We start from the raw sequence: 26916 nt of genomic DNA, 5'->3' as shown, positions 1-26916 counted from the left end.
TTTACTCCTAAATTACTTCGAAAAGAAAGATTTTATTGTCCTGGCCACGCGGTTGAAGGGTGGCCTAATCACTCTGCCGGTCCTCCAAAGCGGACAAAGTATCACTGAAATGTGGCAGCGGCTTTTGATGAAGAGAGTTGCTGGGTTGTCAAACGAACTTTGCTTTTAAGAGGGCCGCTAGTTAAATACCGGCCGCAATTCTGAGGTTCGGCTTTTAACACATGGCGACAGTTTAAAACTGCGTTATAAAAAACAAGAAGTTGCCTCAAATCCAAACAAGTTTCGCTGTATGAACTTAGATTTTACTGCCTCAGTGCTAATGAATTGTTAAAAACATTACTAGCCTACCTGTTAACATTAATGATTTGTAATTGATTCTCAATATAGAGTTTCTTACGGGAAAATCCTAACTGAATATTGTTATTATGAACAATTATTATCGAGAGATAATCGTATTTTTACAATTCATAAGCTTTGAGACGTTTATTCTGTTCTGTAATGATACATTTATGAATTTGAGAGAAATCCATATTTATAACGCAGTTTTAAAATTCTACTCCCGTGTTAAAAACAGATGACTGTCGTTACCAACTCAAATTTTACAGCCCAACCACTTTTCGTTTGACATCAGAAATTTGGCATAAATATAACATAACTGCTTAAGAGCCGCCTATACTGGAAGACATTTTGGGTTTTGTCCCATTTTGGTCACACAATTTCGAACGTGCTTCATTTTAAAAGTAGGCTACTATTCGTATACATTCCAATTTATTTGATTTTCTCAACATTGCTGCCAATTCACTCAACAAAGACACCTAAGGTTTATATAGCTCGAACAAGAAAGCCCACAGAAATTGCCGTACCTATTTGCAAAATGCTACGAACAAAGAGGGAGGAATGTTTGATAGGGTTACGTTTTTCTCAGAAGCTACATTCAACTTTGATGCAGACGGCTTATTGCCTTTACATAAGTCCATCCATTGTCAGATGAAATGCCATTCTGTACAGCCGACCTAAAGACTGTACGGTAACCGTTATAACTTGTGTTGTTGTTACAGTGACAATTAGATTAGGAGTCCGTGTTAGAAAATAGTAATCGTAAAAAACCAAAAATCAATATTATTTTTGTACCACAAAATTATTATAAGCTTATAATAGTTTTAGAAAGTTGTGCGATTAATTTTTTGTTACGATGCGATCGGTTTCTTGGGTAGTCATTCTTCTACTGCGTCATTTCAATTTATACAGCCAAGTATACTGTAATATAGACGATTTTGTTTGTAAATACCAATGATCGGTTTAATAGCGAATTTTGTTTTTTGGAATTTCGTGCACATATACCTATTTATAAGCTGATCATTACCAATGCCCCTAGTTCTGTGTTCAGCAATAAATAACCAAGCAACTTACGCGCAATTAGCGTAAGATTTTTGGAATGTTTGCAGGAAAACAATTTAAGTTACTTGTTTCTTATTTTATTATAGCAGAATAGCAGTGATTTCCAAGATGCGCTAAGTTGCAAAGCCGGTATAGGCATATTCCAAAAGTCGATCAACACGAGTGTACTGAGAAATAGTTTTAGTTAAATTATATAGGTATTTAACAATAGGTCTCACCAGTTGAGTTTGTATGCACAGGAGAGATATGTTTAAGCAACGTTGTACGTAAAGCAGTAAAATATGGTAAGCAACTAAGTATAGTTCCAGCCTATTTATGTATAGTTTCTTTGTAGCAATTCGGAGTTCCATGTTGTATTGTGTACCGCCGTGTATAGTTTGTTGCAGTTCGTAGTTCCGTGTTGTATTGTTTACCACCACCTTGTATAGTTAGTAGCTGTTCGTAGTTCCGTGTTTTATTGTGTACCACCGTGTATAGTTTGTAGCAGTTCGTAGTTCCGTGTTTTATTGTGTACCACCGTGTATAGTTTGTAGCAGTTCGTAGTTCCGTGTTTTAATTGTGTACCACCGTGTATAGTTTGTAGCAGTTCGGAGTTCCGTGTTTTATTGTGGATCACCATGTATAGTTTGTAGCAGTTCGGAGTTCTGTGTTTTATTGTGTACCGCTGTGTATAGTTTGTAGCAGTTCGTAGTTCCGTGTCTTATTGTGAACCACCTTGTACAGTTTGTAGCAGTTCAGAGTTTCGTGTTTATTTTGTACCACCATGTATAGTTTGTAGCAGTTCGGAGTTCCGTGTTTTGTTGTGTACCGCCGTGTATAGTTTGTAGCAGTTCGTAGTTCCGTGTTTTATTCTGTATCACCATGTATAGTTTGTAGCAGTTCGTAGTTCCGTGTTTTATTGTGTATCACCGTGTATAGTTTGTAGCAGTTCGGAGTTCCGTGTTTTGTTGTGTACCGCCGTGTATAGTTTGTAGCAGTTCGTAGTTCCGTGTTTTATTGTGAACCACCTTGTATAGTTTGTAGCAGTTCGAAGTTTTGTGTTTATTTTGTACCACCATGTATAGTTTGTAGCAGTTCGTAGTTCCGTGTTTTATTGTGTATCACCGTGTATAGTTTGTAGCAGTTCGGAGTTCCGTGTTTTGTTGTGTACCGCCGTGTATAGTTTGTAGCAGTTCGGAGTTCCGTGTTTTATTGAGAACCACGATATGGTCCAGTATAGCGCCAGGCGGGACGAGTAACACATGTGCAGGCAGACTGACCACTGGCCGGCTTGACGCACGTGTGCAAGGACCACGTGTGTCGCCCTCTCTCTCTCTCTCACACATACACACACACTCTCTCGCACTCATCTAGCTAATCTCTCCCTGCATATTTACCGTGTCATCTGGTCTGGACCAGCCATCTACCGACTGGGGCCGGACCGTCCTGCTTGATATTTCCTTCACTTTTGGCTGATTTTCCGATACGGATTTGTTTAAGTTTGGAATTTTGTGAGACGCACTTTTAATTAAAAATCTTTAAAATGACCTACTTAAAATTACACTTACAGAGATGAACCGTATCATATTACTAGCTATTTAGATATTTGACCGTTTCCCACGCTTAATTTTAGTACAGTATTTCTATATGAAGTAGGTCAAGAATAATTGGATACTCAAAATTTCAGTAAGACTTACAAATGTCTAAAGTTTAAAAAAAATGCCTACACACGTGTCTAAGGATAGTATGAAATGTTAATATAATTATATTGTGGTTATCTACTTTTGAATCTTTACGAAAATATGTATAACCTCATGTAGGAAGAAATTTTTTAAATTATGTGGCAAGAAATTCTAAAAGGAAGAATGGAACATTCAATTAAGACTATAAATGTATTATTTGGTCTTTCACAAAAATGTAATCATAATTCAAATTGTTTATAAATGCCATCTAAAGTAGAAAAGTATTTTTTTACTCTATTAGGAACAGGCAACACTGTTTGACATAAAATAAAAATTCAATAATTTATGACTTTAAACATTTTTTTTATTAAATAAAATTTAAGAAAATGGTATTTTTCAAACATGCTTTTCTTAACAAAAATTTAATTTTTGCAAACAATAAACACGTCACAGTTGAGATGTGTCAGCTCTTTACTGATCCCGGCTTGATAATGCTGTTCAACCGACAAAATGTTTGTTGCTCCCGGTTTTGGCAAGCGTACGCTTTAAAGTGATCGTGCTCGCTTATTCATTGACGGAGCTCGTTGAGAAACGTACCGTTGGAATTGTTCTGAAAACTGATAAATAGCTGGTAAACTGTATTTTAATACAACTATACTGGTTTTATATTTTAAAAATTTCAACAGGCGCCATTTTGTTAATATTTAAACTTAACTTTTTATGCTGCACAACACTTTTTATGTTTATCTCTTATTTGTCATAACCTATGTGCAAAGCTTGTTATCTGTAGCTTTCCTAGTTCTTGAGATAAGAATTCTTTAATATAAAATAGAGGCTAGCGGATGTACGGCTACGATACATCTCCCGACCTATATTTACCGGACATATTTTGCTTGGGACCATGAGTACTATCAACTACAGAAGTTTGTAACACCCTTTTTTGAACACCCTGTATATTAGGCCTATATCAGTTGCACCTTTGTTTTTATCTTGTTCCCGCTTTCACTGACAAGACTAGTTCTATATAGCCTATAGAATTATTTAACCGCGAAATGTAATAATAACGTAATAACGTAAATGTTTAATAACGTATAGTAATATTAAAGCAGTGTGTCTTAATCCATAATAACCACCTTGAATTCATATGTAATTTATATTTATCTATAAATACCTAAGAGTGTAGGAGATGGTAAGCTAATAGCAATAGAACGAACGACTTTTAAAAACATTATGGGACCTATACTGTTATTTATGTTATAGTAGTCTAGGCTACATCCACGAAAGCAAACTGAACATTAGTTATATTAAGATTTTACTCCCTATCAATTGGTTGAAGATTCAAAAGAGTTAATATATTTTTAGATGTAGATCAATTAGTTTCGATACTTAGAAATTGTATTGGTATTTATTATTCGGTTTAATATATAATTAATTAATATAAATATTTGTTCATTTGTTGGAAAGTAACAGTATACCAGTTATCCTGTAATACAAAGTCCAAATTTTGGTTAAAATCTTCTGTAAATTTAAATATCTAATCAAGATCCTACATTGAGTTTTCTTATTACCGTGTAAACTATTAGACGCCTGCATTATCCATGATGCAAGATCTACAACAATTTCTGTACAAACAGTAGTATACTGTTTGTGAAACTTGACCTTTTTTCAATTTTACATTTTGAAAATGAACATTTTTACAACACTACAAATTTAAAACCAGGACTTTTCTATTTTACTATTTATATATCAAAAAAGTACAAGACGGAAATAAAACACAACCTTTACGTTAGAACATGGTTATAAAACGAATCTCCACTCACTTTTGAGGTTATAATTCATTTGGATGTCACTTACTCCCATACAGTAGCCTACTTTGGGCTGTCCATTATGATAATTACGACCCGAACGTCCGATAGGGTACTCATACACTTTACTGCAAACAAATCTTTTTTCAGTTTTTATTTTCCTGAACAGTTCTGAATATTTTGGTATGTAACACATAGTACTGTATTAACATTAATATTGTCGAGAGTACCTTTGTAAAGGTTATGCTTTATTGATTGAGTCTCGCGTAGGCTAAATAAGGTTTGATTACATACAAATAACAATACTTCTATTGCTGTTTTATTTAAATCTAAGCCCCATGGGGGCTAATTTACTATGGAAAAATTGAATTGTGTTCAAGACGTAAAAAGGATACGAGATGGTCGATAATATTACGGCGTGTTGTGAAAGGGGAAAGTTGAGTAACGGATAGTGCTATTGATTTGTTGCAAAACTTCTATTGAAGAAGCCATTAGAAGAAAGACTTGGAACAAACATGGAAGATGTCTGGGACACTTTCTTTCACAGCCTCAACAGTACAAACACCTGAACATAAGCTATGTAGCGTTTCTTAGTGCACTTATAAATAAACAAGCTACAGGTAACAATAGCCTACTATTTACCTCGATAAAATTGCACTCGATCTGCTATTACACTTGTAGGCTATATGAACACTTAGTTCGCCTGAGTTGTTGAATTTATTATTCTACGGAAACACTCTGGACCTAAATGAGAGTTTTAACTATGTGTTACGGTCAGGAATAAAACAGATTTTTGGTTTAAGTAGTCTACATTCCAATGTGGAACCTTAGATTCTAGGAATTAATCCTGGTGAGAACAGTCTAAAAACTAGCGCGGCTGAGAGTAGAATAATTATTTCTTGGAATAAACCGCTCTATTGTTTCCAAGAAACTCACGAGGCGCGCCGCTTCCTCTATGCTCTGGTATAGGGGTGAACATAGAGAAGGATTATGGCACGGTTTGGAACAGTTGGGTTAGATTTTTTCGGAGCGATTATTTACAAAAGTGCGAATGTTTTTTTTACTAACGAAGTTATCTCAAGCTTCCCTCCAGTTCGTATTCTGCTGTATTGTGTGACTAGCAAATGTATTTAAAGTAACCAAATGTATGCGTAGAGAGTACGCTGTTCGGGAGAAAGGTTTTCGTTTCGTTTAAAAACTGGGACAAAATTGATACAATATACATGTTCATTGATATACCGTATATTACTATGTTTCTAATATAGTCATTAGGTATAAAAACTATTTCTTAACACACTACTAACATAAACATAAATATTAAAACTGAATGAGACTATGATTAACGGTTATAAAATTGTGATATATTGTAAAATACACAATTTGTAAGAATGTAACATGGATTCAAAAGGACGATTATTAGGCACAGTTATTTATAGACTGAGGTGAGGAAAGAAATATTTTTAGTTCCAAATACAGTAATGATTTTTTGAAAAGATTTAATCTTTTTGAATGGTGCCGCCATATTGCCCTTTCCCTCACTCTCACACTCTCACTCACTACGCTTAAAATACATTTAGTTAAATAATTTGTGATTAACTCCTTTTTCCTACTGAGTATTTTTAAAATCACAGATATTGACTATGAGCTACGCAGCTTCCTGTGTAACCTTAAACACAGTAAATTGACCCTCGGCCCTTGGACAACAACAATACTAATAACAATATCCTTTATTGCATAAACAATAATACAGTTTCATAGCATGCGTCATTACTACTATAAATATAACTATAATACTAATTACAACGTCAACAATAAGGCTTTGGACGTAGCTTTCGATATCAGAACTGGGATTTCACCATCATCATCAATTATTATTATTTTATTATTTTTATTATTAATTAATTATTTTTTCGAGTTGCTGTTTCTTTATGTGTACTAGTGTAATTCCCGAACAGGTATTTTGTTACCTCGGGCTTTATTGTTGATTTTGATTTTAGTTTAAGATCTACTGTATGTAAAATGTACAACTGACAACAATAAAAAATTTTTTCATACATTCTTATAATATTCTTCCCAGCGGCCTATCACGAACTTTTTAACGGAGTAAAACGCCTTTCACACCAGGAGGTGTTTTAATCGGGATTATTTACACGTTTAATACTCTCAGGGAGCTTATTGATTAGTCTCACGCCAATTTCAGACGGCAAATGTTGCAACGCTGTCGTTCCGTGTTGTTCATTTCTGAAGGTGTCCCTGTCTCTCATCTCGTATTGGTGGATGTCCCTGCCTTGGACCAATTCCTATTGAAACTCTCTGGAATTCAATTTTAAAAAATATCCTGGCAGCTTTCTTTTGTGCTCTAAATACTCTTTGAAATTTTAATTTAGAACAGTTGCCCCATAACGTAAAACCGTAATAAAAATATGGATGTATCAAACCATAATAGGCCGTTTTCAATACATCCACAGAACATTTTACAAGCTTGCGCAGGACATAGTACCGGAAGCAACCTTTAAGCAGACGCTTTCTATATGCTAGTCCAATGTCAACCCTCGATCAAGGCATATACCAAGGAACTTTTCTTCCAAGAGAACGTCATCCACCATCACTGCGGGTAGATACTCTACTCCAGTTGCCTAATGCAGACATTCATAACGTTTGCTTCTTAACTGTTTCTTTTCAAATCTATTTTTGAAAAATGCTCAATGCATGAATTCGTCTTAGTGAATGATTTCACTTACAGAGAGTCGTGTCGTCAGCATATTGAATCACCTTTCCATTCTGGATTGAAGAGTTCAACCTGTTGACATAAATGAGAAAAAAGAGTAGCCCCAGTATTGGTCCCTGAGGAACACCATAAGGGATTTTCACTGTGCCTGACAGTGCATTCGCAATCTGCACGCATTGCTTCCTGTATGTAAAATAAGATGAGTCACTGATTTTGATGTTTTAAAAGGCCTACACACGCGCACGCGCACGCGCACGCACACACACACACACACACACACACACACACACAAAATTTGCTAAATGATACTTTCCCATTCCGACCTTCGTCAAAACTAACGTGGCTGACTATTGATTTCTTTCTTAGAGGAATTTCTTCATCGATTCTAAGCAAAAACAAGTTGTGCAATTCCCTGCTCCTGGACTATTTTCCTACTTAACGGAACATGTTTTATGAATATTTAGATGAAGGATGTGTTGAACCGAGCTGAAGCATATTGAATCATCTTTCCATTCTGGATTGAAAAACTCAACCTGTTGACATAAATGAGGAAAAAGTGTGGCCCCAGTATTGGTCCCTGAGGAACACCATAGGGCATTTTCCTACTTAACGGAACATGTTTTATAAATACTTAGATGAAGGAATGATGTGTTGAACCTAGCTGAAGCAGGTGTTTATCCACAGAAGCTGGCAAGGTAGAGCAATATCTGTGTAGAGCACATTGTGGCCGAGGAAAGGGTTCCACGGCAGCGCGAAGCGCCACTAATCCGACCATGTTTATCTGTTTGGCCCCGCCGTCTTTGTGTCCCTGTCAGTGTGTTTGTCCGTTCCCGCAAATCCCACAAAGTGTCCCGTCTGTCCCTCTTCAAGTGTTACAATAACATTTGTACTACCACTCGTCAAGTGGGATCCTGGTATCCACCGGCCTACTCATCACAATTATAGGCTACTGCGGTTAGGGAATATAATAGTGTAAGTATTCCATCAATGTCTTCAGTGTGTCTTTCAAAATGTGTAGGCCTAGGCCTTTTTGTGTGTGGAGGTATTACATTTTTTTTAAATTATCATAATCATAGTCAAGCAACCGAGAGCATATTTGCATCGTAAATGCTCAACCACCTGGTTTTTCTTAAAATCGGTTAAAGGAATTTTCTTTAAAACAAGATTCCGTCAGCCATGCTAGTTTTGGAAGTGGTCGGAAAATAACGGTATCAAAAGGGTTAAATACAGTTAAAACTAACAGTCAGGTGCGTAAGGCATGTTAAATCAGTGTCAGCCAACCATGTACAGCCTCTTAAGGTGTACAGATATCTATGTCGGACTGTGAAATGTATTATTTCCAACCTGAATAGAAGAGCCGAGAGCAAATTTGCATCGTAAATGCTCAACCATATGGTTTTTATTAAAACCGACAAAGGAATTTCCTTTCAAATACGATTCCGTCCACCATGCTAAATTTCGAAGTGGTCAAAAAAATAGGGTATCAAAAGGGTTAAATACAGGTTAAAACTAACCGCCGCGCCAGATGAGTAAAGGCATGTTATCAGTGTCAGGTCACCATGTACAGTATGAGCTATTGTACGGATACAAAGTTACAGATAATATAATGCAACTAGATAACGGTACAAATTGTAACATCGGGCGATGTTTAATTGTTTGGTTGCTTCAATTTAAAGCTATATTTTAATGTTTAATTCAATATACATCTTTATATTGTTTTGTAAATTATGTACTATTGTAGAAATAAATTGGTTTCTATTTCGAGAATGAATGGGTATGGAAGTGTAGGGCACGTTATTTTATTCTGCAATTAACCTTAGCGTTAGACTCATCTGACAAGCAAGCGACTGCCAGATAACTGGTTGAGTGACTTGTGTACCTAAATGTCTATTGTTGGCTAATGACGTAAGATTTCACTGAGACCGATTTTATAATAGTAATAAGTGAAGAAGCATTTTCGCTTAGTTCTTAATATATATTTTAAAGTAAACAGTTAAGATGTAATAAAAACAGGGTTTTATATGAATACATTTAATGACAACAGTTATTAAATAATATCAGTTAAAAAAAGCTATGTTTTTTCGTAGATCGCAATATTAATCTGTATGCTTCTACACATGCCTTCTTTTTACAATTAAAATACAAATTTATTCCGTAAGATTAAAAACGCCTCTTCTGATGATGTTGCATCATCACAGTACATAAGTTTTTTAGAAAACATTCTTTTGATTAAAAATGTCCAATTCTTTTTCAGAATTTAGTAAAATTTACATTCAAACGTAAGCTATAGAATTATCACTTGAAGAAAATGTATTATTTACTTGTTTGAGTATTGTTTTTGGTCTACTAGGTGATAGTTAACAAACAATGTTGTTGAATTTAATTTCTGATAGCAATGAAATTTTCCAATTTCAAAATAAAAATATTAAATTATTCTACAACGTTTATAATGTTGAAGATGGAGCTTGTATTGTATTAATTACATTTAAAACACACAAAACCAATACTTAAAAACGTTTATTTTCGTGTGTTATTTTTGTATTTTACGTTTTGTATTTTAAATGTAATTAAGTTAAACGTATTTATAGTATTTAGATGCTTTATCAATCTAAAATAGACTAGGGCCTAATTAATGAAGGCGTGAGCTATAATTCTATCTGGCGCGTTAATTTTCTCACATATTATTCGTTAGTTTGAAATAAATTCAAATAAAGATTAAACAACTTTTCTATCGCCTAATGTTATAAAATCGTGGCCATGTTGGGGTAAAATTTGAGGAAATACAATAGTATAGTATCAAATTATTTTGAAACTGTTCAATAATGCAAACGTGTTTAAATTCACAGTATAGGCCTGCTGGAAGAAAAAAAGAAACTCAGAAATGCTCAAATAATATGAGAACTCGGTATTGTAATAGTATAATTTTAGCATGTGAACGTTTTATAAATGTCAGAAATATCAGTTACTAAAGGCGCACAGTATTAAATTCAGTCTTAACGATATGTTAACCATAACTTTCAACGATCCTCTATTGGTGAATGTTTTATAAATGTCAGAAATTTCAGTTACTAAAGGCGCACAGTATTAAATTCAGTCCTAACGATATGTTAAACATAACTTTCAACGATCCTTTATTGGTGAATGTTTTATAAATGTCAGAAATTTCAGTTACTAAAGGCGCACAGTATTAAATTCAGTCCTAACGATATGTTAAACATAACTTTCAACGATCCTCTATTGGTGAATGTTTTATAAATGTCAGAAATTTCAGTTACTAAAGGCGCACAGTATTAAATTCAGTCCTAACGATATGTTAAACATAACTTTCAACGATCCTCTATTGGTGAATGTTTTATAAATGTCAGAAATTTCAGTTACTAAAGGCGCACAGTATTAAATTCAGTCCTAACGATATGTTAAACATAACTTTCAACGATCCTTTATTGGTGAATGTTTTATAAATGTCAGAAATTTCAGTTACTAAAGGCGCACAGTATTAAATTCAGTCCTAACGATATGTTAAACATAACTTTCAACGATCCTCTATTGGTGAATGTTTTATAAATGTCAGAAATATCAGTTACTAAAGGCGCACAGTATTAAATTCAGTCCTAACGATATGTAACCATAACTTTCAACGATCCTCTATTGGTGAATGTTAGTAATAACCTTGGCCATATCCCAGCTTGCCAGAATAAACTGAATATTAAAACAGAATTTAAGAGAAAGATTGTTTAAATTGAGAATTCACAGAAGCCACACAGAATTCACAATATTATGAAAGCCAGTTGCTGCGCAGTCCAACACGTCAGACTTAGGGGCTGGTTTAGAGAGAGATACGGCAGGTTCGAATACTGTCTCTGTAACCGTTGCTTTTTAGCTGTATTCTGCAATTTATTTATGCTACACCTCTAGCTCCCTTACTCTATTCGACAAGATTTTCGTATATTTAGACTAACCACGGAAATTACCAGAATCAGACTTGGAAGGAAACAGGCCTCTGCTTTTTAAAAACAATTCATAGACATTCGCATACACACGCCGTGTATTTATCACGGGAATTCCCCGTCATTGAGCGAAGTTTTGGGCGTATACGGGTTTATAACTTCTTGACTACTTCGGGAAATAGTCGAAATATTCCCCGACAGCAGTTACAATGTGGTGACCACCAGAGCTACAGAGGCTGCGCGAGCTCAGGTAATCGTTATCCCCCACGTCAAATTTTCGATTTAATCGATAAGGGATTAATATTGTGATTACCAGGGCTTATCTTATCACTCTTTTATTAATTTCACTACACTATCTCATTTCCGTTTTAAATTCTCCTCCTTTTCCGTTTTTCGTTGGTAATAAAAAACGGGTATATTTAAAAATGGGAATGCGAATAGTGAGATTCATGAGGAAGTAACAATTAAGTGGCTTTGTTACTAGAATTAGCCATGATTGTATGTTTCTCCTGAAAAGTGAGTTAATTTACATTTAGTCTATAGTCAGTAAAAACTTAGGAATACCACTAAACTTGCAACTAGTCTAAGAACAGCCTACTCTATTATTTGTGTAGTCTAGTTTGATATACTAAATTTACTCCTTCCGCCGTTCAACACAGATCTGTATACCTTCGCGCAACTCCTTACCATTGAATGAGTTAAGAAGGCCATCACGTGACCTAAAAAGACCGATTCAATACACTATAACAAATTTAATTATAAACAGCCATTGCAGTTGTAGTTTTATAGACAGTAAAATAGTGAAACAAGACTATCACACAGTGATTTATTCAATTAGTTGACGCGGCGTGGCCCTATCGAAATGAGCAAACAAAAGAGTAACAATGATCGCTGACAATCAAAACTGTACTGTTTTCAATGATAGGTTTTTATCTTTATGGCCGTTGAAGCGGAAACGTGTGGCGGCAGTGACTTGTTTACGTTATCTTGTGGGCTTATTATCATTCTCCTAACGATGCAACTGGTCATCCACGTTCACGGCCTTTTCGATATCGAGATCTGTGCAAAAGTTGGAGAAGCGGTAATAGTATTAACCAAATATTAATTTGTAACTTAAAAACTGTTTACTAATTTGTATATATTATATAAGAAATCTTAGAAGTGTATACGGGCGTGAGTTGTAGTTGTGATACTAGGCCCACCCAGAAGCTCAGTTTGTTTAGAGCGTTTCACTTTGGATGTAATGGACAGCAAGTTGAAAAGGAAGAAATGTATTAGAACTATGTGAAGGTCATAACCAGGTGGGGTCTGTGAGCTAGTATATCTGTACCTACTAACGGCTTTTGAAACAGTCATCGCTAAATGTTATTGTACAAACCAAAGCAACGCCTTATGTTAGGAGTATTTTCTGGGCGCTAATTTTTTCCTAGTATCGTAGCTTATTATAAAGGTGTATAATTTCTTTTAAGCCCCTTACCCTCCTCTTTGAACTTCGCTCCCTTCCGTCAAACATTAAGGTGCGTATCTTTATAAAATCAACTGTATTTCAAGTAATAGAGAAAACACAAAATGTTTGCTGTAAATTATTTGCCTAATGCAAAATATGGTATTTCCAAAAACTGTAATATTTTCTTGATAATTTCTATTCAAAATAAAAAATTTTTATTTCACTTGAAGATTTTTAATGAAAACTACTATCAGTATAACATTTAAGAAGATGGATAGTTAATCTACCTAATCTATCCTTTAAAACTGGACTTTTAAGACAAAAGAAAAGTTAATTTTACTTGTACTTTTGTTAAGAAAAGTAATGTATTTACGAACATGAGTGGTTTAAATATATTTGAAATAGAAGTTGTAACTCGTAATCTACACCTTTTACTATTTTATAGGATGATTAGTATTTGTTTAGTAGTCGCTTGTAAAAGAAACAAATCTGTCATATCAAAAGTAAAAGAAAATGCCTATATTAAAGAGGAGGAAATAAGGCTCTAAATTCTTTCTACCACTCAAATTTAAAAAAAATATATACGAAACGATTGTAAACCGAAACGCTACAGAGCAAACGAATACCACACAGCTATATACTGAAAGTAATTCTCGTTTTCCTGAATCCTCGCTCTAGCTTTGCAATTGGGTTCAACTTGCAGAATTAAGCCCAGAATTCATCTGAGGATAGCGGGGGGAATATTGAAATCACCTTAATTTATTTTTAGATCCGTAATTCTAACTTTGGGAATGTCTTAGAATTCGTGGCAATGAAAAATCAAGTGAGAGAAGCTAGTGATGAAGCCTTGAAAAAATATAAAAAAGTTGTTGACCGTTTCTACCCTGGATATATCGGAGTGCTTGCTCTTTGGTTTATATGACTATTCAATGTAGGAGCTCTTGGAAACATAACAGGCAAATTTTATTATTTGTCTCTCTTTTCTAGTGTGGCCCCAGTTGTATTTTGGAGTTAGACTGCTGTGGACAACTACAATGCATACCTTCTGGCAGTGACCACGAGGGTGCTAGGACGCCAACATATGTGTGTGCTCCAAAATCCTCAACTTTGTAACTAACTAATGTTAATCAAATAAATTAACTATCTTCATTTGATGATTGGTTTTGTTTCTTAGACTGAAGCTCACGTAAAATAACTAACATCAAGGTCTTTAAGTTCACACATTGCTTACACAATTGACTTGAAGCATCTCGGCCATGCTGTGGAGATACAACTTCAGTCAGTAGATGTTAAATCAAAACTTATGGTCTTTGATCTTACTTCTGACTGCTTAATTTTTGTTACTGGATCTTAGGATTTCTGAATTGAAAAATTTTACACAAGGGAACCGATCGTAAATTGTACTTCGCAATATTTGACCATTATTAGACATCCCAGTCCTTTTGTAGAATATTCTGAAAACAACATATACAGCTGAAAACTAATAAAACACAATGTTTTAGCACAATACGTAGCACCACGATGGTTGCCTTATGTTCTTTTGATGAATTATTTATTCTTTTGCCGGATGACAGTTACTATATGAAACAATGTATCTTCATAAAGAATAAAATTCTCAGTGCTTGTGGATAATATTAAAGTAAAATCCTTGTTGGAGATCCTCTTATGTTACAACGATTATAAAAAAATCAAAAACCAACTTAATACCTGACTGTAATGGCGTCGATCTTTATTTTGGCTCCCAAATTTTCGACTTTTTTAGAATACTACTATTATTAGTTAAATAATTCAGTATTACTGACATGCACTGCTGAAAGATCGTTCTCAACGTTGAAACGTGCCAAGAACTTTTTAAGGAACAAAATGGGAAATGAGTGGTTCACTGCACTTGCCTTACTTTCTGTCGTACTTCGTCTTGAAACCTCCAAAGTTTTTCCTGGCTACGTTCTTGGCAAAATTAAGAGTCTTTGGTATCTGGTAAAGTTGAATTTGGAGGTTATTAAGTTTGTTATAAAAGTCTGACACGAAAACATACTTTGTTTGAAGTTTGTTTTTGATGATGGAAGAATTCTGAAGGGAACAGGATTTGATTTCGAAAATTTACCGTCGTTCAGTGATAAAAGAATTTATGAACCCGTATTCTTTAGTTCAGTATTAACAAATAGTGTTTTGCTTTTATTAATTTAAGTGTAGGTATGTTTTAATGGTAGTTTGCATGAAGTTGACACACAACATGGTTGTTGTGATTCCTGACTTATGCGTGTCACAACACTGTAGTATGATTTGTTTATTGCAGTAATGTGTTAGGTTAGTTTTTCACCTGAGGAAGAGATCAGATTGCAAATCTCGAGACGTAGTCTAATACTGATATTTTGTATTACTGAACGATGGCAAATATCCAGAAAAATCCTATTCCCTTCACAAAATCGTAGTAAAACAAAACATTATAAACTATTGATGATTTGGTGTTTACTAATATGTTTCGAAAACATGCTAGATCCTCTTGCAAAGCGTCACAAATTGCTAACGAATAAACCTTCCTTTAACTTAATTTCTATCAATCAAGAAAAAAGGAAATTCATTTGGAGTACTTACTTTCTCATACAACTTTGACCTACCGCGTATTATCAAATTATTGGAAATTTTAATCTCTATTAAATGAACTATCGTAGTATACCAATATACCCTAATTTTGTTCTGTGACTGTTTACGTTTAGTAATGTATAATCTACTAATGACGTTATGTTGAAATACTTTGAAATTAAATGTTTACATCATGGATATTAATCAAACACTCAAAGTTTCTAAATGTTTAGAAACTTTTCATTGAAATTTCATTGCGTAAAGTATAATATTGTACTCTATCAAATGTAAAATGTTTGAGATTCAGCTATTATTTACGGATGTATACAGATTTATTTTAATGAAATAGGCTAATAAAGTGGATTGGATGAAAATTTAAATTACAAACTTCAGATGTTAATTACTCTTGGTCGAATATTTTCCTATTAGTTCAATAGTTTAATATGGAACGATACATACCCAGTTTAATTTTAACCTACTAGCGAAGCAATGTGTACAACGTACAAAATAAGCATATAAATGACAATATGTGGTGAGAGCTCCCGCTTATTTAGTTTTTGTATTGTTGGCGGCTATTCGCTGAGAACTTCAATGTGGGCCATGTTTTGTCACAGTAAATCTGCTCTAAATCAGTTATTTATTATACGATTAAAATAATGTTGGTATCATTAGAGGATATTATTTTGTGATAATATTCTCAAGAACTGTTATTCATGTAATTCTTGAGAAAAACTGCTGGATTTAATATTTTAAAAGTTTTAAAGGGCGCCATTTTGAAAATAATAAAGATTATTTAATGATACTTTTTATGTAATTGGTCTTTTATCACACAAATTTAAACCAAATTTGGTAGACTATCATTGAACTTATTATTGATTGTCTATAATCAATCTAAAAATGGGTACACTAATTTTGTCCTGTGTTTTCATGTGAAATGATTTCAACTTTATAAGCCTTCATGCAAAAAAGACCGTTTAAATAAGATCATTTTTCATACATATATACATTGTTTCTAGTAAACCATGTTAACAGCGTATGCCAAAAAAACATCGCAAAGGTTAACTTTGACTTATGATCTATTTGTTGCACTTAAAAATATTCTTCAATTAATTTGTTACGATGGTCCTGTAAGTTCCCAAATGTCGTGGAACTGTTTAAAGTGAAACTTTTACCGATTATAAGTTTGCTGGAATATTTATTTTATATGAGGCAGCAATTCGAGTTTGACATATTTTGAATTTTATCAACATTAGATTTGTACGCCCCTTACGTCTGTAGTTTTAATCATATTTCGGTCGATTTTGTAGTTAATATACCGTATTCTTCCGCATTGAACACAAACGTTTCAGCAAGTTACCTTCATTATAGATTTAAAACACTACTAGTTTACAGTGCACGTTTAAACTTTGAGTATAAAACTCCGCGCCGACATGCAGGTTGCGGCCGTGCGCCGGCGGACGGAATACTCAGTCATAAACGCATGTGTCGAAACAAGTATGTACTTTTAGTATGAATATGACGTATTATTATCGAAAACCAAATACCATATGAATATTTTAACTGCTTTTATGAGACGTACAAGTTTAAATTTCTAAAATCCAAAATTGTTACAGTACATACATTAAAAATAAATTTAATTAGGTGAGTTTCTTGTTGCGATATTTTTAAAGTTTTAAAAAGTTTAATAGTGTCCAATTGATATATTTTAGCCATTACCTTTCGTTTTGCGAGGTATGTATACGGTTATGGAGGGAGGAGCTCTTCTTATTGGAAAACAAACAATTTTAAGATTTAAAGAACACGAAAGGTATTATAAATACGGACAAACTAAAAATCCAGCTGTTGCCAAACATGCATTAGGAACTAGTCACATCTTTAAAAATGTCATATTATTAAAACCAGTCCACAAATAAGAACTCGATGCTTATGAAACATTATACATAAGAAACATAATGAATGATTTTGGACTTTTCTTTAAAATATAACTAAATTGTTTTTCACCCAAACTTTTATACATATATTAATATTTATTATTCTTTTAATTACACAATATTTTTGTTCAGCTGATAATTGTTTTTAAATTGTAAAAATATATACACTGTTTCAAATTGTTTGATTCACACCTGACGATGGCATCTTGGATGTCAAAAGGCATCTTTGTCGAATTTTTGTTTGTAAGAAATAAAAAATTATTGGATAATTGTGAGTTTCTTTTAAAGAAAATAATATGTAGCCTATACGCTGTTTACGTTCAATATGTAAAACGTAAGCCAAAATACCCGCATGGTATTATATAAATGTACCATTTGAGACGGTCTTGTACCAAACACTACATTTCAAGATACCACAGTACACCACATTGTTAATAAATTAAAACAATGCCTGCAACACTGTATTTAGATTCCAGGTGTTTATCACAGACTCAATCGATTTAGTAATCAAATTAACTGATATTATTCTGACTAAGATACTAACTTGGTTACACGGTAACGCTGTAGCGATTGTGTTTTTCAGACGGTGGAGTGTTGATTTTATTATTTTGTTCAGAGGAGATATTTAGTCTGGTCGGGACAGTTTGGAGGCACACCGGTGGGGGGGGGGGAGGAGTGTATTTGCTCTCTGCTCAAAACACTTCGCCCTCTAGGCGGAGTTTAATAGAATAACATGCTGCTACGTTCTCTATAAACCTGCAATTTATTGCAATGTTTTGTGGCGATTATAGTGCTAAATGTAATTCAACAATCGCACGAAAGGAGTAGCGGAATTGAGAGTCCATCTTTTATACTCCTAGGCCAGCCAGCAGTTGGTGCTGCATCCGCGCGCCCGTACCGAGTGTTGTGTAGAGTACAATATACAGGGTGTCCACAAAGTCATGTCACATTTTTTATTGTTTATAGCTACTCTGTTATTGATCGCAGGTCTACCAACAGACTTAAATTAAAGCGGTTGCTCATACAGTTTGGTTTTCATTAGTTGAGTTACCCATTGTTGTCATCTAACGTATTTACGAAAACAGTCACCATGGCACCTTATAAAGAAAAGGTCAGCCTATTTTTGGCTAGTTAAGTTTTATTTTGTGATTGCAGTGCACCGTGAGTATTTTCGAGTGTGTCATTAAAATTCTTTAAAGTTTTAAGGAAGCAGGCAGCTTATTTGTACAAAGCGTGGACAGGTAGGCTAAAAACAGGAGATAAAACAGTTGAGAGTATCCAAAATAGTTTTGTAAGAAGTCAAAAAAATCTTTTCGGTAACGTGTCTACAGTTAACAAAGGTTTGAAAAGAATACTTCAATTTAATGGTTACAAACCTCAACTATTCCATGCTTTGAAGCCTGGTGACAGATTAAAGAAGTATGACTTTGCTGTTGTTATTCTGTATGAACATGGACTGGATTAAAGTTTTATAAACCACATTGGTTTCAGTGATGGGGCTACCTTTATTTAGAAATGTGCATCGTTATAACGATCGTATATTGAACATTTCAAGTAAAGAATCAGAGCTGCGATTGAATCAGTTGCCCCAGAACTTCTGATCAGAGTATGGGAGGAGATCAGAGTTCGCTTGAACATCCACATGGTGCTCATGTTGAGCTCAGATAAACTGGCGTAAAACTGTTTAAAGTACTGTTTAATCCTGTCTTAACCTTATTCTTCTGCTGTATATGTTTTTGTAAATAAAGTTATTTAAAAGTGTGACATGACTTTGTGGACGTACTGTATTATGTAAATACAGTATAATTCTACATTACCACATGAATACATTAATGTAGTCTACATGGTAGTATTTGTATTCTCTTTTGGGAATTATCAAACCTTGTTATCTTATACAATCAAAGATCATATCTTGTATAGGCAGTTGTAACTGAAGCCAAGTTTCAGATATACTGTTATTAGTAAATAATGTACAATTGTTTCAATCCACTTTCTAATTTTTTTTTAACTGCCTATCATGTTAGTTTGTGATAATTTGCCAAACAATAACTAATCGTTGGAAAGAATATGTTTAAAATGGTGTGCAACGTTATTTATGCTTTTCTACTAAATCTTCCAGTTTTAATTCCATGTACATACTGATGTATATGTGTTCCACTTTTATAATTTCTAAACATTTATTATTATAATATAATTAACAGATTTTTAAGTATGATAGTCAAAAATTATGTTTATTGCCAACAACATATACGGTTCACGGTCTTCATGTTTGGCCGTAACAGTTATCACGCAACATATTTTTAAAATTACATTTTGATGTTTTCTTGCATTACATTACTGCCGATTTTAGACAAAAAAAACTGGTATAGTTAAATGTTTACACAAAAATATTTAAATATTTGGCTTAGATTCAGTTGAAATTGGCTTGTAAAACAATACCTCAATAGGATTATATAGAATCTTTGATGTAGATATAAAATATACGATGGTGTGCGATAATGTTTGACTATTCAGATTTATATGGAATTTTATATTGTAATACCAGGTATTAAAATATATTACGTATAAATATAAAATATACGACGTACGACAATCTTTGAATTTTATATATCAAAATATGGAATGTTTATGATAATATTCTTCATTACGTAGAGGACAGAATCATATATTATAATATATATATATTATATTATGTCAATATATTACTACAGAATAATAATAAAATACGGAACGTTGTTAGAATGTTATATGTTATTGCGTGGTTAGCTAGAGTACAGAATGCTATATGACAATATAAAACGTTACGCAACGCAATTGAAATGTCGAAATAGTTTTAAAAGTAATAAAGGCCAAATGTAGAAAACCAATTAGTTAGTATTCTAGAATAAAATAGCTCTGAATCAGTGTTTCACTCGTATTTTAAGTTTTCCATAGAATACAGATTATTCAAATCCATATCTCAAGCACTTCCTACCTTACTTACACAACAATCTTGTGCTCAAGTATCCAAATATACTAACATATTTTAATGAATCATAAATAGAAATATTAATAAAATGTACGAAACAATTTGTTACACCACACAATATATCACAACTGTATGCTAACGTGCAGTAAGGCTTGGGGGGGGGGGGTAAACAATTATATAGTCCCGGACTTACTTTGTTATCATGGGATGTGTTATTTAAGGAATTTTTTATAATTCTGGGGGTTACTATTGCCAAATAAAGCATAGTTTAATGGAAGGTTATGTCAAACGGATATTTTGATGAATCTTATAGAGAATGCAACGTAGTTTACGATCTAGTCTACAGCCCTAGAACTCCTAGACCTCTAGTGTTTGCCCACCTGCGCTGTTGCGGCGTCCTGTCCCGCTGCCTCCTGTTCTTGAACCAGTTGCTGACCTGAGTCATCGTCAGGCCGGTGGTGGCCGCCAGGCACTTCTTCTCGTCCGGCGTGGGGTAGCGGTTCCTTTCATAACACTCCTTCAGGGCGTTCCTCGACTTCTCCTTGAAGCAGTAGACGGTCTCCTCGCCGTCCCAGATGGTCTTGGGCAGGGGGTACTTCTTGCGGAGCCTGTACTTGTCCACGGCTCCGAGCGTTCGGCCGCGGATGTTCTCCGCCTCCTTGTAGTGCGCCTTGAACCACATCTGCTGCAGCTGCGGGTGGTGCCGGGGGTCGAAGTTGTGACTCTCCAGGACGGCGTAGAGTTCGTGGTAGGCGCCCCGATGGTACGCCACCACCGCCCTGGCCCTCAGGATGGACTCGTGGCCCCGGAAGAGCTGTGTGGGCGGCAGCGACCACAAGAACTGCATCAACTTCTCGATGTCCCCCGTCTGCTGCAAGGCCTCGCACATGCAGGCCACCTGCTCCGCGGTGAACGTCAGGGGCCTCTTGGGACTCAGGTAGTCCGCCATGTCCGCCAGCACGGCCGGGGAACTGATGGAGGAGTCGCTGAGCTCCGCGGAGGAGTAGCTTCCCGGCGAGAGGTTGTTGGAGAGCGGAGAAGTTGCCATCACGGAAGTAGCATAAGCGGGGTTTATCTCATAGTCCTTCCCATGTTGACTACAACAATTGATTCGTTCAAGCGTAAAATTTTAATTAAAACACATTGTTTTAACTATTTAATGAAAGTAATTTTTACCATCCCTTACACATAAAAAACAATTAGACTACATATCGCGACTTAAAATAATACAATTAAAAAAATAATTCAGTCAAAAATGTGTGAGAACACCAGGCGACAGTGACAGCCCCACACTATTGCTGGAGACCGCGCGTAACCGAGTAGGACCGGGTAGGTTATGTTGCCCCTTGCCGACAGGTGTTGAGGGAATCTCTAACTAGCCGGGCTCCGGTCTGTCTGAGCTGTCATAGGCTGGGGGCGTGGCCTGCCTCCCATTGGCTCTACCCTCCTCCCCCCACAACACAGCCGCGCTCGCTGTCTTGTCTGTCAACAACGTGTCATCCCTGTGTTCCATTCTCACGCCTCGTCAATGCACCGTGGACCCATTGTCCGCCTTGTTACACTGCGCTATTGTTGGCCTGCTCGATTGGGCTGTAAAAAGTGATTCGGTAGGCCTACTGTGGATTTGTTTTTCGTAGAATCTCGCCCTACTGTATAGCACCTCCAGATGCACAAGGATTCCGTGTGTTTTTGCTCACGGAATAAAATCGCGAAAATGAATTTAAATTACTAACAACAAAATGTGTTCAATCTAATCACAAGGAGTACATATAATTTTTTTTATACGAAGAACAGTTCTGAAGTAAAAATAATTCTATTATTCGACTATTCATTTCATTTCAAACAAATCAGTAGATTAGCTTGGTGTGTTCAAAACACCTTGTAATTCTGTCATGACGGTACATTTTTAAATACTTCGGTAAGGAATGTTAACCAATTTAAATTTTCTTATAAGTAAGTAACCACCGGAGATATACAACCTGCGATCTGAAATGTATTACAAATTTAACGGAAGTCCGATTCTCTATCTCACACATTGTTATAAAGGGATGCGGTTAGCTAGAGTATAAATTTAATTTAATTGGAGATATTAACACATAAACTGCTATTTAGTGGATTATAAACTGCCTCGTGATTAGTAAAGTAATTAGGAGACAATGTCTGTTAATTCACGAAGAGAAGCACGTATGGTGCTTGTAAGTAATGGGTTACTTGATACTTACTTGTGTGTACTTGTAATCAATTATAACACTGTAAAGTAATTAGGAGACAATGTCTGTTAATTCACGGAGAGAAGCACGTATGATGCTTGTAAGTAATGGGTTACTTGATACTTACTTGTGTGTGTACTTGTAATCAATTATAACACTGTAAAGCACAACATATTATTATTTTGATTTAACCCTTTAAGTGCCAGAGATAAAATCAAAGCCATGTTGAAAAGTGCCAGTGGGTATTAAAAACTATTATTAAAAACGTTATTTTGAAATATCAATACTTTTACTATGAAGAACATTTAAAACATTCTAAAACTCTGTGTCATAATCTTATATTATACCGAACACAAAATTGTAAAAAATAGTTAATTATTTTTACTAAAACGCAAGGTTTCAGAAAAGAATGAACGTAAAATTTATTTTTGATCATTAAAAGCTCCATTTTAATTCGTTTTAAAGGTAGCCTAAATGAATTTTCCATATGAAAATATGTAACAAAAAATGTTTACATAATTTAACAAAATTAAAAATCGCTTTAAACAGTGACTACTCCACGGAAACAAAATAAAAATCCAGTTTAAGGTAAAATAACTACAATAAGAAAAAATTATTTTTCAATTTTAAAATATAATGACATATTGATCACTCGAAAACCATAGGCCTATATTTTCGTTTTACAACTATTACATCTTCAAAAACAAAGTAAATCGACATTTATGTTTTGGAAATTTAAGTGCATTGCAAATAACTTTAACGCGACGTCTGCTATCTTCTCCATCTGCCAAAATATGACACATAATAAGGGTGAAAAGAAAGGTTAACACGTTGACTGCGATAACACGCCTTGCCACGTCTTGTATCACTAGTCACGATCACTCAGTATATAACCGCAGTAAACCTCAAGTTGCTCAACGGTACAGTGAGTTTGGGCTTCAAAACCCGCCAATAAATTAAGTAAAACACACATATATTAACTATTGTTTAGCATGAGGGACGGATTACGCATATCAGTAACAGAGACACACTATTAGTGTCCTACGTTTTCTCGCTTGAAGAAGAGAGCAGACACCAGAACTCGAAACGTCGCGTTACTTGTTGCACTTAACGATGGTAAATATCGTAACAAACCTGTTTTCATACAAAAACATCTGTATTCTGTAATACACTAAGTAAAGTGTCGGCTTCGAAGAGAATTGAGTACAAGAAAAATTTGAATTTGAATTGGTACTTTTTAAGTGATGAAATTGATTTGTACCTTTATTGAATAATTCATTCTAGGTTATTAAACTATTAGGACCTGATCGATCCTAATAAGGCGGTATCCCAGTACAAGACCGCTGTACCCAAATCCTAAAAGTAACAATGGTTCATATAATTAAGGTTGTCATTGAAGCAGGATATAATTATTTCCTAGACTCTTAGTTGTATTAGAGTCTTATAGAGGCAAGAGTGCAAATAGCCATTGACTTAATTTTAATACAGGATGTAGTGGTGATTTTTTGAACTATGTATTGTTATAAAAATTTGTAAAGACTAATTAATATTTCGTTTTAAAAATGGTGTACTGTAATTTTGGTACCAACTAATATCTCATTTTAAGGTGGTATATATGAAAATTATTTATTTGACAATTTTATTAGGGTTTTAGGTTTGCATTGCCGTCATTCAATACTTATTCACAAAACTGATAGGCTATTTTTTTTAATTAACATTGAAAAATGGCACAATATTATTTTAATTTGTATTCAATAGTCTATATATTGAAAATGAAAGGGTAATTCTCAAACTTATTCCAAATCCAAATATCACAAATTGAGATATCAATGTACAACCTTCATTATATTTATTAAATGACTTTTTTGGATTTTTTGGTGGTAAATAAAATTCACCCCCTTTTTCAAAGGGTGGTAAAAGGGGGTACCTTTAAATTTTCAAACTACAACCTCTATCTTGTGACATGTCATATTAAAGGTCATTTCAATAGAAACACAATGACACTAAGAAAACACTTCTATGACGTTTCTAGCAAAAGTTATGGGCAAATAGCGCAAAACAGTAATAATCTGTAGCCGCAATGCAAATGTCTTGCGCATATCAACGCAATACATGCGTGATATCTTTTAGTAAGACATTGGGGGGTCCAGCTTATCCGTTTAAGTAGCATCTAATGTTTATGGTGTGCATAGTTTTGGTAAGAGGTGTCTTTTTCTAGATGGCATTACAATGTAAAGGGTTATTTGCCCATAACTTTTGCTAGGATTGCCGTAGAGATGTTTTGTTCATGTTATTGTGTTTCTTTTGAATTTACCTTTCAAATGAAATGTCACAAGATAGGGATTGAAATTCGAAAATTTAAAGTGACCCCCATCTACCCCTCTTTGAAAAGGGGGGCAAAATATTTTTTACACTAAAAAATCCAAAAAAATATGAGTGTGGTGAAGGTTCTACAGTGATATCTCAATTCGTTTGGAATATATTCAGGCGTATCAGGACTTAATTTACACCCTGTGTATGGAAACGTAAAATGTGTTGTTCACATCCAGCATTGACACCAGCATGTTTTATTTGAAGAAAAAATATTAGTGTAAGTATTGCTAGGGCACAATATACTTGAGATACATTTGTTGTCAACCAAGTAACTTCATAGGTCTATTAGTATAAAAGCCGTCAACCAATTTCCACTGTATACGCGTACAACCTTGGGTTTCTTTAAATCGATGTAGAATTATCTCTAAAAAAAATTGATCGTCAACGAAGCTAATTTTGATGGAGGTCGAAATGAAACGGTATTTAATTCGTCAAATACGAAACGATATTTTTTGTGTCCTGAACGTCAGACACATACATAATGATAGTTATATTATCGTCAGAAAACTGGACAAAGAGAATTAATGTAACGGGTAGTTAACGCTGATTTAACATTTGTTTACGTATTGACGGTTGGTTTTATGTAAGTTTGTAAAACTATGAAATATACTATCTGTCATTTCATATTATTAACCCTTTTGATACATTTGCACTTCCATTGCTGTCAAAATTAGCGTCGGTAAAAATCGACTGTTTACTTAAGGGATATTTCTTTACCAATTTCACGAAAAACATGGCTATGCGCTAATAAAATACAAATTGTCTCTTGTCTGCCTTTAATTCTACAAGGCTAAGAGATTTGTGTATTAGTATATATAATCACATCCTTTACTTCTACCGATACTGCAGTATGCTACACTTTCATATAATACAATGTCTGTACAAAAAAATTAATAATTTATTCCATTAATATGCCACAATGTTTATGGTCCAGGGGCCGTGGGCCATTACATTATAAGAATATTTACAAAGAACACGCAAAGTACATTCTTCCTTTCAAACATTGAAAATGAAAATTTAAATAGTCTTTATTCTGAATTGAAGTTAGGGATAGCCCTCTCTTCCATTTAACTTCTCAAAATATAAACCTTACAAAAGTTACAGAAAATTTACTTTCATTATTATTTATTTAAAACTGAATGGAATCTTTTGATAACAGCGAAATTAAAATTTCGTATTTCGCCTTGTCCAGTCACTTTGCATTTACTAGTATTTCTTGGTGAGCTTCCAAACTGGTGCTGAAGTAATGTTGAATTTGTCCATCTACTATACTAAAATTATTAAAGATACCAAAATATTCACTATAAGACAGCTTTTTTTTGTTTTTTAATTTTCTTGTATTGCTAATGTTCAAACCTAGACAAAATTTCAGCAGAATTTATCACAGAGTACATGATATTCGAAAAAACACTGAATTACATCTTTACAATTAACTAAAACCTTTTCTACCACATATTGTTACTTCTTAGCTCATATTATTTTTACATATTTTTGTAAACAATTTTCACATCCTACCTTTTGCATTGCAAGTTGTAATAATAGTTTAAACAACAATGTGGACTAGCAGTCGAGGACACAAGGGCAGTCACTAAGGGCTACCTTGTCAGCGCGGTCTGCGAAACTGCTCGGTATCGTTGATTTATGTAACAGTCTATGAGAAGATATTGCACCAAACTCTAAAATCTGTTGCCACTTGAAACGCTGTGGTTGCGCGCTATCTGGCGGCAAACGAAAGAAACAGCGATTATAAATCAAGGCATTAATAACTATTTTATTTTGAGTAAACTTTTATAATAGTGAAATGTACGCTAAATTTTATATTTATTATTATTAATAATAATAATAATAAGGGTTTTTCACATAAC

General features: G+C 34.3%; 1 protein-coding gene across 1 annotated transcript in view; it reads right to left on the bottom strand.

Annotated features, from left to right (window-relative positions):
* Positions 1-21751, bottom strand: part of LOC124364738 (homeobox protein six1) — a 31739-nt gene extending 9988 nt beyond the window's left edge. The window contains exon 1 of the mRNA XM_046820441.1: positions 20849-21751. Within this exon, the coding sequence (XP_046676397.1) occupies positions 20849-21516 (668 nt within the window). The 5' untranslated portion in view covers positions 21517-21751. The remainder of the gene's footprint in view (positions 1-20848) is intronic.
* Positions 21752-26916: the final 5165 nt, after the last annotated feature.

Source organism: Homalodisca vitripennis, chromosome 6 (genome assembly GCF_021130785.1).
Source record: "Homalodisca vitripennis isolate AUS2020 chromosome 6, UT_GWSS_2.1, whole genome shotgun sequence".
Taxonomy (NCBI): Eukaryota; Metazoa; Arthropoda; class Insecta; order Hemiptera; family Cicadellidae; genus Homalodisca; species Homalodisca vitripennis.
The sequence above is the reverse complement of the archived record's forward strand: the minus strand, read 5'-3'. Positions and strand labels throughout refer to the sequence as shown.